The following is a 16,955-nucleotide window of genomic DNA, read 5'->3' as shown; positions in this document are numbered from 1 at the left end:
CATGCGCTTTCGGGTACTACGGTTTGTGACGTTACAAATGTGGCGAACGGCGAGAGCTTATTGGAGAAGCATCAGTAGATGTTTTCAGAAATAAACAGTTAATAACGAAGTGGTTGAGCACGCAAAATAAACATAAATCAGAACCTTCTGTGAGCTGATTGTAACTAAAAAACACTGACTACAGCTTTTGTACACTGTGAGGCAGGCTGCTTCTCTCACTATTCAGTCAGCCATCATGCTTTCACTTTTGTTTTCGAAAAGCATTGTTGCACAGTTAGTGAAGTCGATGAGCTACGACGGTAAGTGCCCGAGCTTCTGCAAGCAATATACCCAGCAGGAAGCAGCTGGAGTCCCCTCATTAGAATCGGCAAAAGGAACAAGATGCACTGCAGTTGGTTAAGCGGGCTGTCTGAGCTTCCAATCTCCCATTCTGTGCGTGTGGAGGGGGAGGAGTAGGAGACAGAGTAATACTTTATTTAAAACGGTGCCACCAGTAAGATGCGCACGGTTGGAACATAATCGCCTGTAAAATAAACTTGCTGCGTGTGGTTAGCTGTTCAATCCCTCTGTTCACCTCGAGCCGCCATTGATAATTCGTAAAACATGCGTAACTCTGCCCTACTCGACCGCTACTCGACACGGCTGCCGTGAAGAGTGTTAATTTCAAGCAAGGTTCGCGCCGCACGGGAGAAGTTCATATGCTATGGCTGTGATCGCCAGAGGAGGTGAAGTGAAGGCACCCTCCCGAACGGCGCCAGCCGGGAGCCCAGGTTGCCGCGCTTGACATTTAAGGGGGGACGCGGCTTTCAACTTCGGAAAAATGACCAAAACATCGTTTTTTTGAAACCCACATATTCGGCTTCTATGTTTCCTATTCTATGCGTCTGCGAAGTTTTTACGCTGAAAAGCGTCGCAAAGTGGCATAAAAAAATACTTTTGTCAGGCGCGGTGACAAACTATCGGCGCAAAAGGGCGAAAAAACGGCAATTTTCGGAACGCTCTATCTCCGCAACGGTTCCACCGGGCGCGGCCATTTTGATATGGTTAGATCGGCCGAGCGATCGTCTTTCCGGTTCCGCTCGTCTCTTTTATCTTCGTTCATTCACAAACGCACAAACAGCAGAAAAGAAACGACGCACAAACGAAGCTAGAAATAGATGCTGAAGCGCTATTGGTCCTCCGGAACAACGACCCTCCTGATTGGATGTCACGGGCGCAACGCAAGATGGCGGCCGCCTGTGCTGCGTAGCGAGCGGTTTGAGTTCATTTTCGCCGCTTCGCTCGGCCGAGTTTCTGTTCAATCTATGGTATTCAACACGGACGTTATCGCGGTGGGAATGCCAGATATAACGAGCCAGATTACGGGAAGTTGTGTGGCTCGAAAGGAGGAGGTCATCGAACGCTTCGTGGTGCGCGTGACTCTACCGTCGCCAGACCCCGGAGGGTGGCGCGGTGTGCGCGCTTGCGATAGCGGTTCGTGAAGTGAACTTTTAGTCGGGTTTGCGATGTTTACACGCTTAGTTATTGCTGTGTTTTGACTGTGGTCTCGCTAGCCTTGAGAAAGAAACGGTCGACGCGTCAAACGCTGCGGCGCGCACGGCATAGCCGATCGACGCGCATTGGCGCAGCACATGACTGGGCAACCGGTTACGATTGAACGCCAGTAGTTGTAATTAATGCGTGCGACGTTAGATTTAATCTTAAAAGCGACCTGACCAGCCATATCAGGTATAATCAAAGTTCGATATGTCGCGGTAAGCGTGCGCTGCGATGCGCGCGAGCCATATCGCCTTTCTTGCGCAACGTTTCCCGTGCACTTGTAATTTTCATGCAAACAGGTTTGAGTTAGTAATATAGGAATAAAAATATGTTCTCTGCCTTAGAAATGTACATTACTGTCTTGGCATTTAACAGCGATTTTTTAGTGAAATTATTGATACCATTGCTTAGGGCATACTGGTTTTGCTGCGAGAAATATTGGATGCCTTGAATGTCAAAAGTAGTAAAAAAAATATGCTCTTGCATTGAAGTTGGGAGTCATGCAGAATACTCTACCAAGCTTCAAAGTAGCTCATTTTCAACCTTGTGGTATGCAAACTTTTGGCAATGAACACCTGCACGTATGAGTACTAAGTTGCTGTGCCAGACAAGATGATAAAACATAAAAAAAAGCCAAAAATGTTCAAATTTAAGTAAAAAAAAATGCTTAACTTGTTGCCATAGTGACAACACTGCAAAAGGAGGCTGTTCAGTATGATACAGCCAACCAGCTAACCTACTTTGCATTGAAAGCCCATTGAAACCCATCTCCCCCTTCGTTTGGTCTGCAAAGTGCACCATGGGGTATGTACTCTTCACAGAGGAGCTGAAAATGATGTTTTCTAGAAAGAGAAAGGCTGTAAAAGGCACTCCAATTTCAAGGCAAAGCATTCCAGAAGCCCCATGTTCAAAAGGACATGAAAGGCTACAACCGTGACGGCTTTTGATAAGTAAAACCTAAGTTGCAACTTCGGAAGCCGTTTTCTCAAAACAGTTTTTTTTGCCACCTGTGTCGCTTGTACCAGGGATTTCTTTGTGACCGCTGGGTCTATTTTGATTCCGTTTCTTGCATTACATTCCTTGATGAACAGTTCAGGTCGTGACACTCTTGGTTTTCCAGATTTGTTTTTTGTGATTTTTTTATTCAAATAATCGTTCAGAGTCAACATGCCTGTTGCACATTAACCTCTAAAAAAATGAAAACTAAAAAACATTGTGTTGTAAAAATAAATTCTAAAACTGTCACGACCTCGTCCATTCATTTGGGAGAAGAAGTTTTCTATCGTGTTTTATAAGCCGCTCAAGCTCGGTACAAGCGGTACAGAAAGAAAATTTAATACATAAAAAAGTTATCAAAATATTAGTTTGAAATTTTTATGGTGTTATCACGGAAGCATTTCCAGTTGCTGTGCCAATTTTCATCAAAATCCACAAAGAAATAAAAAAGTTGATTTTGAAAGCCACGTCCCCCCTTAAAACGTCATCTGCTGCTTCAAAAGTGGCTTCGCCGCTGCCCTCCATGCTCACAGTCGGCTCGATGGGGTCTGGGATGCCGGAGCAGGCAGGCACACCGGTCGCTTGAGCGTCTAAACACGTTTCTCATTCCTTCGGTGAAAAATCTGGTCCAAGCCAGCCTCCTTGGCCAGAGAAATGTTGCCAAGTCAACCATGGCTTGGAGACGTAAAAGCTACCGATGCCAGCGTTTATGCTCTAGACTGCACCGGGGCTTCGCTCCTATTTTGTGATGCAATGGCTACGCCATGAAAAAATTAAACAGAAGCAGGTGAGAGAAACGCCAGGTTTAGTTACTTATTTCTCAGCAAATAATGCATGATTGCTCGTCGAGCAAAAACCGAGAGCTACGAAAACGTATGATCTTTCAGTTGAAAAACAAAGCTTTGTTCAGCCTTTCGTGTCCATTTAGGCAAAGATTTTGATTGCTAGCACACTTTTATTATTCAGTGCAGTGTGTTTTTTATAACACCCTGTCATATGCATCTCGATAAGTGCACAGAGCATTTTGGTGCTGTGATTGAAGAAGCACGAATGCAACATTCCGAACTGCCTTTGATTTTTCGAATCTGCAGGTGCTGAAAGTGTGTGCCAACCATCGAATCCATGCTGGAATGGCCCTAACTCCGATGCCCAAGAAAGACACGGCTTGGATCTGGGATGCCCAAGACTTTTCGGATGGGGAGCCACATCCAGAGAAGTTTTGCATTCGTTTCAAAACGGCAGAAACAGCGGCACAGTTTAAAGATGCCTTCGATCAAGCAGTGCGGAAGTCCCAGCAGGCTGCGACGCCCACTGCCCCCGCCCCCTCAAGTGCCACTGTCACTCCAACCAGTACCGGTCCTTCAGTTTCGGCTTCAACCTTCAGTGTGCCGAAACCGACTGTCGCACCTTCTGCATTTGGCACAGCACTAGCCACATCTGTGGCACCTGCAGTGTCCTTTGGCTCGCCGCTTGCTGCATCCTTTGTGGCAACCAGCTCGCCACCCACCAGTCTTCCTCATCTGCCGGCCACTGGTTTCGGCAAGATGTTCCACCCCAAGCCGGGTTCGTGGCAGTGCCAGACCTGCTATGTGAGCAATGACGGTAACAAGCTCACTTGTGCAGCATGTGATACGCCAAAACCGGGCACCGAGAAGCCAAAGATGCCTTCGGCGGAGACGGCCACATCTGCCGGGGTTGTTCCACAGCCCGTGGCCAGGCAAGGCGTTCCAACCTCCGGGTCGTTTGGAGGCACGGCGATGTCTGCCGCGGCGGTTCAGCAGCCGGCAGCGAAACCGACTGTTTTGTCTTCCAGCTTGTTTGGAGGTGCTGCTACAACGCCCACGCCCGTCACGGCGTTTCCGCAAACTGGTGTTCCGGCAACTAGCTCGCCTTCCGTCACACAGGTGGCACCAGCAGCATCAGTGTTCAAGTTTGGTGTCACCATGCCAGAGCAGAGGCAGCCCACACCTTTTAGCTCGGGGTTTGCGGCCTCCACACCGGTGCCCGGGAAGAATGTCTTTGGTGGGTTCACCTTTTCTTCGCCCCCGAAAGTGGTGGAGGTCCCCAGGGAGACCCCCGAGCCCGTTGTTCCAGCAGCCGCTGTGAAGGAGCCAGCGAAGCCGAGTCCCTTTGCAGGCTTCTCGTTCAAGAGCCCTGCGGCACCCCAGAAAAAGGACGAGGCAACTGAGGCAGCGGCTGCAACCCAGTCATTCCTAGCGGGTGCCCGTTCAGAGATCAGCAAGGTCAACTTTGCAGCACCAAAGTTTCAGATGCAGGCGACGTCCCCATCGGTGAAGCCCGCCCCTGTGGCTACCGAGGCACAGGTTGCACCTCCCGCGTCAAAGACGTCGCTGCCCACACCCCCGGCCTCTCGGGCTGCGGCTGCACGTTCGCCCATGGTCCAGCCCTCCCCGCCTGCGGGTGGGAGGCAGCGGGGAGACTCCCTGCGGAGCCCCGGAGAGATTCCTGAGGACTTTGTGCCCAGCGCCGAGTTTGAGCCCGTGGTGGCCCTGCCCGAGCTGGTGGAGGTCAAGACGGGGGAGGAGGACGAGGAGGTGCTGTTCTGCGAGCGGGCCAAGCTGTACCGCTTCGACTCCGACTCGGAGACCAAGCAGTGGAAGGAGCGCGGCATCGGGCAGCTCAAGATTCTGCGCCACCGGGAGACGCAGGTGTGCCGCGTGCTGATGCGCCGGGACCAGGTGCTCAAGCTGTGCGCCAACCACCGCATCGTGCCGGAGATGAAGCTGGCGCGGCTGGCCTCCAGCGACCGCACGTGGTCCTGGTTTGCCAACGACTACAGCGAGGGCAAGCAGAGCCAGGAGGGCCTGGCCGTGCGCTTCAAGACGCAGGAACAGGCGGCCCTCTTTAAGGAGGTCTTTGAGCGGTGCCGAGACGCTGCCCAGCCCGTCGCCAAGTCTCCGAGCGAGGAAGAGGAGGAAAAAGGGGAAGACGCGGGGCAGCAGCCAGAGGCAGCCCAGCAGCCCCCCCAGGAGCAGGCGGGGGGAGCCGCCTCATCAGTGCCGCTCTCGCAGCTGAACCAGTTCAGGCCAAAGCCTGGCTCCTGGAACTGCGACGTCTGCTACGTGTCCAATCCCGCCGACAAGATGTCCTGTGTTGCCTGCGAGACCCGCAGGCCTGGCGCCCCAGCTGCCGAGGTGGGTAGATCTTGCTACACCCGCCAAAGTTTCGTGCGAGCAAAGGGAGAGGCCTATGTTGGAATTAGCGGTGGTTCTGGTACAAGTTAATGTTGTTCATGCAAATCACATTATGGGCCTGTTGTTAAAGAACAGTGCTTGTGTAGGGTTGCTGTTAAGTTTGGCCATGGGAGCTGCAAGTTGTGGCTGCTATACATAGAAAAATTGGTAGAAGCACTGCAGAGCCTTCCTCCGCCGATGTTGTTCATCGTGTGGAAATGCAAAGTGGAGCCATGGTTATAAAGTGGAACCCCGATTATGCAATGTTCTCAAGAGCACGTGAAAACATCGTGTGACGGGGGTGTCATATGGTAGGGGTGCTGCGTTATATGTACTGCGTAGCCTGCCTCCTCATGTAATTTATGAACACCAAACTTAATTAACTCTTGTGTAATTTGCAAGAACTTAATCCCAAAGTCCTAAGGGAAGAAAAAAAAATAAGTGTTTTGTGCATTCCGAGGCCATTCTGCACTGGCCATCCAGCTGTGTGCAGCTGCGTGTTGCAATCTTGAGAAGGCCGGCAGGGTTTGGGCATGGTGAGTGCAATAAGGATGTAAATGCCATGGCTGAAGCAAGTCATACCAGAGCATGGAAATGCACGCCTGTTGTTGAAAACAGAAGCAGTTACTGCAGATGCAAGAGCAGGCAATAGCTCCATGCTTTGTTTGCCTCTGGTTAGTTTGGTATTACAGTTAAACCTCGATGTAACGAAGTCGGTAAAATTCGTAATTTACTTCGTAACATTGAAATTTCGCTACATTGAAATTCGCGGTTTTAATGAAGTGTTCATCCCGTGAAGCATTTCCTGCAAAAGAAAACGTGGTGCGCATACACGGCTGGCGCATTGTTTCTGTTTCTGTCGGTGCTTAATCGTCTACGCGGGCATTAGAGTGAACCGCATGGAGCGTTTCCTCCCCTCAAAAACGCGCCCCGCAAGCCACAGGCGCGCTGACGCAGCCGCGGAGACAACCCGCGCGATGTGAGTATCTCCAGCGAGCGCTTCCGCTCGCTGAAACGCAACTCGAGGGTCAAACGAGAGGGGCATGCGAGAAAAAAAAAAAAAAAAGCGGATAACGTGGGCGAAAATTTCACTGTAAAGCGTCATATGCTCCGCTTATGAAAGCGCCAATCGAATATCCTCGGCATCCCCGAGCGCTTCGAAGCTCCCGCCATAGGGTGCGCGCCTCCCCAATCGCAGACGCGGGTGTAAAAAAAAACGCGCGCACAAGGCTCATAAAGCTTCACAAATGCTTGATGGAACGATGAAACCCAACGAGCATGAGCGAACTCGAACGAAGGGCAAAGCGGCGGCGGCGGCGGCGGCCCCGCAAGAGGCGATTAGGCTTACCACAGCGGAGGATGTTTGGTGGGCGCTTTCGTAAGAGGCGCGCATGACGTTTTACTATGGTTTTACTGTGAAAATTTCGCCCACGTTATACGCTTTTTTTTTTTCTCGCGTGCCCCTCTCGTTTGCCCATTGAGTTGCGTTTCAGCGAGCGGTTATAAGCGGTCGCTGCAGCTACCCCATGCAGCTACCCCACATCGCGCGGGTGGTCTCCGCGACTGTGTCAGCGCGCATGTGGCTTGCGAGGCGCGTTTTTGCGGTGAGAAAACGCCCCATGCCGTTCACGCTGTTGCCCGCGTAGACGATTAGGCTCCGACAGAAACAGTGCGCCACCCGTGTATGCACGCCACACAGTTTTTAAGCAAGGGGCTCGCTCAGACTCCGCGGCTCGCTGCATCCGCGGCATCGGGCGGCCCGTGTTGCCGTTTGCGTTTTATTGAGATCCCATTTCGGCGCTTGCGTCTCCCAAAATATACCTCTACAACTTAAATTTCGTGCCTAGTTCTCCGTGAAACTTCGTTACATTGAAATTTCGGCAAACGGGACTTCGTTACACAGAGGGTAAAAATACATGGTGTGCATACACTTGAAGTTACGAAAAATTCCGTGGTTCGTTACATCGAGGGTTTCGTTACATTGAAGTTCGTTACATCGAGGTTTAACTGTACAGTTAAACCTCGATATGACAAAATCGTACTTGTGGGCGGAAATTTCGATAAATCAAGAATTTCGTAAAATCGAGGTTTCGATTTTACAGTTCATTTAACCAGCTATTGAGGTTTCAAAACCTTGCCCATCGCCCAGAAACAACTGCTATGTAGTTACCTCTCCACTTAAAGGGACACTGAAGTGAATTTGTCAAGCTCCCGTTTTTGCTTGCACTGCGTAGACTGGCTCAAATTAGCACACTTTTCATCGTTTATCCGGTTGACAAATCGGTAATTGTTTTACAAAGCGCGAAAGAAGAAAAACTACCATGCGCGGTTTGCGGCGGCCGCACCAACGAAGGCTGTGACGTTGGGAGGAGGGGCGCCGTGATTGGACGATGCCCAAGGTTAGCAATCAAACAAGTTTCGGCTTCGGTTTCGATTCTGTAAAACATAACCAATGGCGTTGTTGGATGGGCATTCTCAATATCTCAGTAATCATCGTACCGCGCTTCTGCCATGTTGGCGGCTGTAAAATGCACAAGATAAGCCTCCCAGGACGGCTTGTAGTCGTAGCATTCACTAGCCGAGACCTACGCAGTGCATGAACGCCCTCCGCGTACCCGCAGACGCCCAAATGTCATGCGCTTTTCCCCCATATTCGGAGCTTGCCTCCCTCATGCCTGTATCGTAAAAAGCGTGTTCGCACCAGGCCAAGGGTCTGTTCATTCTGGCCTGTGCCCACTGCCTGCAAGCAGTCGGTGCTTATGGCAACAGCACGCCAACGAGAACTCGCTAGCGCGCCAGTGCAAGCCTGCGCGCGTTTTGTGAACTAGTTCGTGTAGCCATGAACGTTGCGGCCCAAAAAAAGGTGAACTCAATATAGAAAACATCGGCGGTAAACATAAAAGTTAACTTACAAAAAAAAAAAAAAAAAAAAAACCACATACCCGCGGGGATTCGAACTCGTGACTTGCAAAACACTTGCGGTGACATACCTAGCGCCTCAGACAGCTGAGCCACGGAGCGGGATGCGAAGGCGTGGCTAATATAGGGTATATATTGTACAACCGGTGTACACTTTTATTTAGTTTTGGCATTTCAAGCAGCTTAGGTGACTATTTGTTGTACTGCGCTCGTGCAGTAAGCGTCGCCCGAGTTTCCACAGTAGCTCACGTCTAGCAATTGCATTTCGTAGACGGAAAAGCGTTCGCAGATGCGTAGTCGTGCTGCTGACCGCTGTGCTTGTTCGCCCAGCGCAAAAAAGTGCTTCCCGCACCCTAGTTTTACGCTGTACGGTAAAAATATCAGTTGATTTTATTTCCTTAGTACCTATATTGACTTCGCTGACTCTTCTCCCGCCTTCAAGAGGCCTTATATTTTCCTACTGGCGTACCAGTCAGCGAAGCGTCGCATGTGCGCTTGTGCAGCGCTTGTGTGAAGCGACCTTGACTTGGAGCTAGATACAGTGTACAAACAAACCAAGTAAAGAAAGGCACATTCTTCCATTCACAAACGTGTCCTGGCTTCGTTTCAACTAAGCGAACGAATTGCGACCAAGCAATTTTTTTTAACCTCCTTGATTGCGACGACCCGCCGGCGGCCGGCGGACGAAACGCTGGGCCGACTGACTCTGTCTGAAGGCCGGGGAGCCGTGCAGTAGCGCAGCCAATTGCCAGCTCATCCCCTCCTGACATCACACGAAAATGCCACAGAAAATGGGCGAGCGTAAAGAGAGGAGGACAGCATTTTCGAATTAGTTTTTCTACTAAAAAAAATCGCGTAAACGCGCCTAGAGTGGTCGAAACATGGCCTGGGGACTCCGGACTACAATTTGCGCTAGTAATCCCGCAATGTTTACATATCACTTCAGTGTCCCTTTAACTCTTTTGTTACTACGCCTATTCAAATCGATCACCGGTGATCGATGATTTATATTGCCTATTTCGACATGTAGTCGTTTCTCGTACACCTAATGCGGCCAGTGGTTAGTCTAGGCACTGCCCTTTTAGAATCAGTTTAAATTTTCCCGCTCCGGCGAGATTAAGATTTTTGACGGCGTTTTTCGCGAGCTGAGGTGCGTGTGTTTTTGAGGGAGGGGGCGTGGCTGCTACACTTCAGGAAAAAGGATGTAAATCGTGATTAGGCGGCATTACCATAATATTTTCTTTGTCAAAAGGTTCCTGGCAAGTCAAGTACCAAATAAGGTTGTCACCTTTGTAATCCGACAGCGTTGAGAGGTGATAATTACTTGAAAATGGCCCCAGCTATTCACTAATGATCTTTGGTTCGGACAAAGGGCAGCTTTATTCTCCCAAAGCTTATTTCTGATGGTCCCCCGCATGTCTAGCAAGTGTGCCTGCCATTTTCAACCAGTTTCCAGCAGTTTCGGTTTCGTTTCTGCATTGCGAAATTCATATTTGGCGCTACTACGCAGTTACCCAACTACAAGCTCATTTGCCATGGCGCCTCCGTTGCCTGCTACTGCTCCTCAAAACAAGCATGCCGCTCGCACTTCCACTTTATCTATGCCTTGCTTCTGCGATAAGAGCTTCTGCTGAAAGTCAAACGATAACACCAAGTCGTCGAGTATCAGTTCAGACGAGGAGAACGCTTCCAATTGGCCTTGAACACAGCCAGCTGTTCACCGGCCAGTTTCGGTTTCATACGAGGGTATTTCCGGAGGTCTAGTGTGGCTTCTTAGTAGTACTGTCTATTCTGACAGTCTCCAACAGCCTTGTATTTGTTTCTTTTCGGAATTGTTAGGTGGCGCTGCAATGTAGTAGGCTCGTAGTGCTGAACTCGCTTCACAGCCCTACGGCGGCTTGGTGAAAGCTTGCTGGGCAATGCTTCTAGTGCATCGTACCTTATTCCTGCAAGCAGGGCTACCATAGTGAGTCAGAACATGATTAAAAAACCAAAAATGAAAGTTTTGACTGATAAGTGATCATCAGAACGTCAACAAGCACCCACCAAAAGGTTTGGTTCTCAATTTCAAGCGGATTTTTTCACATCGCTTGCTTGCCTTCAATATTGTGCCGGTCATAATCATTGACAAGGCGTTTTTTACATCACATGTGGCTAATTTGGGCCTTTAATAATGTCAAACCACCAGATTTCTTCTAGAGAACCATCCAAAATAGCAAAATTTGAAATAGTGGTTGGGCTTCACCACATGACACGGGCACCATGCGGGCTAACATTTTCTTTTATATCTGACAAATTGTACTGCACAACTCAATTTTTTTTTCTTGGACGGTTTTTGAAATGTCTACCTACAAAATGTATATTCTAAATTTTTTCTACTACTGGTGGTTTATTATACAAAACTTACTTTTTTCTTATTTTCTTCGACGCGTGGACAGAAATTTCGAATTCGATAATTTTTTTCGCAATTATTATTTAGGAAAAGATTATTAAAACTGGTGTCGTTGGAAAGCGCGTGGAATAACCTGCATTTTATGTCACTGCAATGTGTGCCTAACCAATATGTATAGCACAAAAAAATGTTTTGTTAGACCCTTCAAAATTGGTGAATTTCCCGCGGTAACAAAAGAGTTAAAGCGAAATTTGTACTAAAACTGGCCGCGAAAACTGTGTGAATTAAGAGTTTCAACACTTAGGCAATGGAATTCGGATAGCCGGCGGTAGTTCATGTGTCGTCGTAAAACCGGTGCTTTTCTGCAACGCCTCATTAAATGTGATAGCAGACTGGGTTTCCACTTTTTATTTTTTTTCATTTCGGTCAATGCTAAACACCGCTGTCAATTGAACCTGCGTCCATGCCCTGTGAACTTCACCCCGGCGAGGTGCTGTTTCGAAGTTACGCCTCTTTTCGTCCATTCAGTGGTAGGCTTAGGCGCGGCGTTGAGGGGTGCGGCGGGCCAACAGCGAAAGGGTGCTATGAAACTTCCGAAAGGCTTTTCATGTACAAAAACTGCAATATGGGCGCGTGAAGCAACCACTACACTAGAGATAGCCACGATTGTGAGTCGAGCGGAGTACACGCGGACCGACTGTGTAGCAGCGCTTACGTGCTCCCGCTAATGCGGAAAGCTTACATTAAATATCTTCCGGCCAAATTCGATTAAGCAATTACTTTTATGCCCACTGAGCCCTAAAGAAACCGATTTCTCTGCGTCGCAGCTGTCTAATGAACACAGGTGAAACAAAGATGACCATGTTCAAAGAGAGCAATTTATTACCACCAGCACTCTATGTTTAAGCCGTAGTGAAGAAGTCCGTAAGCAGTGCTTGGCATTTCTTGACCTCGTACGCTGACAGAGCTAACAAGGCTTGCTCTTAAACATTCGCGTGCACCTGCGTGCCTCCGCAGACCGTCGATGGCATCCATCACTTCGGTGGCCGTCAGTCTAGTGTCGGTTTCACCGACACTTCCTTAGGCTCTTGTTCGGAACACTTTTCTTTCCCTTGGAGTGCTCACACTGCTTACAAGACTCACCTAATGATGCACGAACAAAATATTAATGTGGTTATCAGCACGCACAACCTAGAGCAGCAGCACCATGAGGAAGGACACGTAGAAAAAAAGCTTTAAGTAGGCTTCGGCAGCCTAAACATAGAGGGCGCTGGCGTAGGCAACGATGGAGACGTTAAAATGGTGGCCGCACTATTCAACCGTCTATGACCGCTAGCGGTTTGAGCAGCTTCTTTCATCGCTTTTAATTGTTGTCAACAGCAGATTTCACCGCTTTTCTTTCATTTTAGCCATTTAAGAGTTAATGCGAGTACTGAATGTTTTCAATGTCGTCTCTGAGAGGCAAAACAAAACATGCCTCGACCGGAATTTCGTTCTTCCTTTCTTGCCGTGAGTTCGTTAAATCGGAAGCGCCGAACGAAATTACTTCGTAAAATCGAGTTAAAAATACATGCATTTAGCAAAATTTTGATAGAAAACTTTAAAAAATTCGTTATATCGAGAATTTCGTTAAATCGAGGTTCGTTATATCAAGGTTCAACTTTATCACCAAGCAGTAGTGGCATTCATTTTCAGGCATCATGGGCAGCGCTGGAAAATAAAGCTTAACCTCGCATGTTTTCCAGTGATTGCGAACTAAGAAAACAAGCATAGATGCAGGTGGTGTCAAGGCATTCCCCGAGGCAAATGCAGGAAAAAAATGGGTAGGAGGAGACTGGCAATGACCCACACTGGCTGGTGCCAGAGTTGAACGTGATGAAGGGGGAAGAAAAAAAAATTGCGAGAGGAACAAACGATGGGTGACGCTGCGCGTAGTGTAAAAGGCATCAACAGCAGAGAGCGAGGTGGGAAAGAACATGAGACGGAAGGGGGGAATAGAGCAATGAGGAGATAGTGTGTTGTTGGAACAAGATACATAGAGCGAGGGGGCAAGGAAAGCAGAAGGAAAGGTGGTGGACAGTATGGTGGTTTTCATCCACTATGGGCGTTTATAGGGGTGAGAGCGGTCGTATGAAGTGTACAGTCAAATATCAGTACAACAAACACCACATTAACAAACTTTTGAGATTAATGAACATTTAAGAAATGCCATGCTGACTGCTTATAGTTTTAGTGTAAAATTATTTCGCGTACTTCAGAATAGCGAACTTTTCAAAACAACGATCATTTTATTTAAGTCCATTCTATATTAACAACGCCTCAGTACTACGAACTCATTTTCAAGTCTGGGGATTCTCAGATTTCAGTGAAACAATCGTGGCAGCCGAAGCCGTAGGATAACAGATGACACGGCAAAGCGCAGTAAGCAAATGCCTTGCACCTTGCTTTGCGGGTAGCTCAAGCTGGTGCGAAAGAGGGGAAAAAAAGGGAAGGGGAGGAGGAGCAGGAAAAAAAAAAAAAACAATGAAGGGTGGGTGGCCTCCTTAGTTCAAAAAGCCGTCCATGCCTGTGGCCGCGTGCCGCCACAAGTTTTTCTTTTTCTCTGCCACCGCTGCTCGGGTGGCCTGCTGGATCAGCTGGCTGCACTGCTGCTTATACTCCACCTTTTCTTTCCCTTTTATTTTTCACTCTTTTGGGCAGCTTTATGGGTGCTATGGAGCGCGGAGGTTATCATAGCGCGGGCTCGGAAAACCTGGTACAATGTGTGAGAAGAAAAGCAAAACGCAGAGTGTAACTTTTTTTTTGCTTTCCTCCTTTTGGTTTTGGGTGCCGCAGACAGGGCAGAAGTCCGGCTTATGCCAGCGAGACAACAAGAAAAAACGCAAGCCGCCGCCCCCCTCCCCCTTTTTTTAAACCCCAGATCGCGTTCACTATGCTGAAGATGGTTGCTTATCTGCACAACGTTATAATTGAAACACCTTACCGCGTGGGCACGGGGAAGAGGGGCTTGCTATCTTTCGCGATGCATCAAGGAAAGGCAGTTGTGGTTATCGTGTGCATGCAAATGCGCAACACGTGAACTAAAGGGTGCCTGTTTTTTGTTTTCTATGTTGGAGTTAGAGGAGAGCAGGGAACGCACACTGTGTGGGATGGCCGATTGTACTTTTTCTCGCGACCGTAAAACGGTGCTTCAGCTGCTCTGGTTGATCAGCGTGCCCACCAGAAAGCCGCACTATAAATGCTATTGTGCTTTGGGCAACCACGTTTTAAACAGTATGCTTATGCAGGGGTGAGACAGCTGCGCATATTGCGCACTTTTGATACAAATCTGCTTTCCTGCACCAGGCTGCTCCAAAAGCTTGAAAATTGCAAAAATTGCGCCAAACTGCTCCAAAACAGTCTGAGAGCCAAGGACTTTAACGCTCCCGCCAGTTTCAGCGGGGGAAAATGCTGCGTGGCTCGAAGAACGGGAGTTCATCAAGAACAATGTGGGGCCCGTGAATTCGCCGTGTTTCGGCCTTCAGTGAGAGGCGCGGTGCGTGCTTGAAGTGAAACTTCGGACTCATTGCGGTGTTATAATAAAACGCTAAGTTATTGCTGCCTTTGACAGCAAGCTTGCGAGTGGCGGAAATGAGACGATCGACACTGCAGAAGTGGCGGCACAGGCTACACGCCGCGAAATGTTCAAGCAGTGGCCAATAGCGGGACGGGCTATTATTGCACGCTAGTAATAATGGTTTATCTATCTGAAGTGAAATTTAATGCCGAGTGGGAGGTGGCTAAACATACCAACGATATTCAAATTGCGATCGGATTGAATGCACACCTTGGGGATTGAAATGGGAGGGCTGGTGGGGTGCGAAGATTGTCACCTCGCTTTGCGCAACTTTTGCCATGCCTCTACAATTGTGTGTAAAGCCGAGTCTGGGATTACAAAAATAATAATTTCAGCATTCACATGATAATGAAAATGCCTTACGATTGCTTAGTTTTTTGATTCGATGTTTTCAACGGCACTCCATGCTATCTATGCATAGAGCCTAAGAATTTATAAATGGCTTGTAAAAAGGTAGTGCAGTTCGTGCCTTGTGATACTCTAGTAGAAAAAACTTCATTGAAAGGCTGTTTCAGTGTTATGTACGTTCAAAACCCGTTAAAAAGTGCACTCCCCCCCCTTCCCCCCAAGCTGCCAAAAATTAGATTTTTAGGCTCCTAAGGTGCCGTAATAAGTTTCATCATTCTGCTCCAAATCAAGGTTCTTTTGCTCCAAAATCGAGATTTCGCTGCTCCAAAAACTGCTCCCAAATCTGATTCAGCTGTCTCACCCCTGCTTATGCTTTGAGTTCTATGGGAGGCCTTCCGGTGGCCAGGAATACCTACGTTACATCCAGTCCCGCACTATGAGCTGGTATGTTTAAATGATCTACACTGTAATTTGTTGTCTTAAATTTTGTGACTTTCACTATGACATTTCAGAATAACAAGCAATTTGCTGCGGCCCCCTGAAGTTCGTTGGTTTATACCGAGATTTCACTGTGCTTCGTGTACACTTGCATCGTATCACTGGGGTATTTAATGCATTCTTTTTTATGCAGAGTTTGTTGGGACCGCAGGGAAGCCTTGTACGAGTCGGGTCATTGCATAACTGGGGGATGTATAGTCTGGTTTTCAGTGTACTACATTGTCGTTACCATGTGAAAATATGTAACTGGGGCTGTGTACCAAATGCATCAATGAGCATAGCAGTTTTTTTTTTATTTTTTACCTTTTTATGGTGTCGGAAGCATTAAAAGGCTGCTTGCAAAAATAAATTTGGGCTCTTGGGACCTCTGTACTTCCAGGTAGAATTCAGCTCTCAGAATGCACTTGCTTGGGTGTTTGCAGCTATGTAGAATGGCAAGTGTGCGTAGCAGCCTCGAAATATGAGCAGTCAACTGAGTGAGTCCGTACTCGCTTGCTTTGACAGTGCCAATCTGCAGTATCCTGTCCCTCTTTCAGTCGTGCTGTTGCCATGACATTTCGCCATTCTATGATTCGACGTCCCTTGAGGCATCCACGATTGAAAGCCACAGGTCTACATTGTGCACCTAATATCCTCATGGCTTTCTGGGGCATTACTGCAGGGCTTTTCTCTCCCTTGCACCTTGCAGGCTTCCCTCCCTCCACTCAAGGCACTGGAGAAGTTTGCCGCCCCAGTCTCCGGTGGCGGGGGTTTCCCCATTGGGAGTGCGCCCTCGACGGCTGCACCAGCCAAGTTTTCCTTCGGGTTCTCTAGCCTCCAGGCTGGTCTTGGCAGCCCGGCTGCGCCGGCGCAGGCTTCCTCGGCCCCCGGCAAGGCCACAGGATTTGTGTTCGGTTCCCTGCACACCAGTGCCGCCGCTGCACCACCGTCTACGTTCACGTTTGGGGTGGCTAAGACGGAGGCGACTGCCACCACCGGACCAACGACGCCTACCTCATCGATGGGAGCCGTAATTACATCTCATTGTTGTGTGCCGGCAATTAGCACTTGTCCCGCGGGGTTGATACAGTAGAAAACAAGAATATAGAGAATCGAGAATTGATAAAAAAGGATCAAGGAAAAGTGGCAAACAGAAAATCACTGTTGTGCAGGTGCGAGTGATGGCTGTAGCGATAGTGGGGCGCTTGTGCTCTCATGGTCAGTAAACTCCCGCTAAGACGAACTCAGTTAGGATGAATTCTCACTTATGCCGAACAATGTGGGAACGTTTGTTTGGTTTTGCTTAGACCCAATGCGAAAAAATCTACTCGATATGAACAGCCTTGCACGTACTCATTGGTTAAGACAAACGACTTTAGGGGTGCCCACCACTGTTGGCTATTCTGGGTAGCAAACATAGCAGTCTTGGCGGGGTGCGGTGGGGCCCTCACGCGACCAGAGGGAAAGATGCACC

At 48.6% G+C, this 16,955-nt stretch overlaps 1 protein-coding gene across 1 annotated transcript in view; it reads left to right on the top strand.

Annotated features, from left to right (window-relative positions):
* The window catches only part of LOC144169778 (E3 SUMO-protein ligase RanBP2-like), a 98,518-nt gene that overhangs the window by 65,269 nt on the left and 16,294 nt on the right, over positions 1 to 16,955 (top strand). Inside the window, exons 26-27 of the mRNA XM_077699112.1 lie at positions 3,627 to 5,690; positions 16,191 to 16,511. Coding sequence (XP_077555238.1) covers positions 3,627 to 5,690; positions 16,191 to 16,511 — 2,385 coding nt within the window. The remainder of the gene's footprint in view (positions 1 to 3,626; positions 5,691 to 16,190; positions 16,512 to 16,955) is intronic.

The sequence above is a fragment of the Haemaphysalis longicornis genome, unplaced genomic scaffold (genome assembly GCF_048455015.1).
Source record: "Haemaphysalis longicornis isolate Haplotype H1 unplaced genomic scaffold, Haemaphysalis longicornis Haplotype H1 scaffold_2, whole genome shotgun sequence".
NCBI lineage: Eukaryota > Metazoa > Arthropoda > Arachnida > Ixodida > Ixodidae > Haemaphysalis > Haemaphysalis longicornis.
The sequence above is the reverse complement of the archived record's forward strand: the minus strand, read 5'-3'. Positions and strand labels throughout refer to the sequence as shown.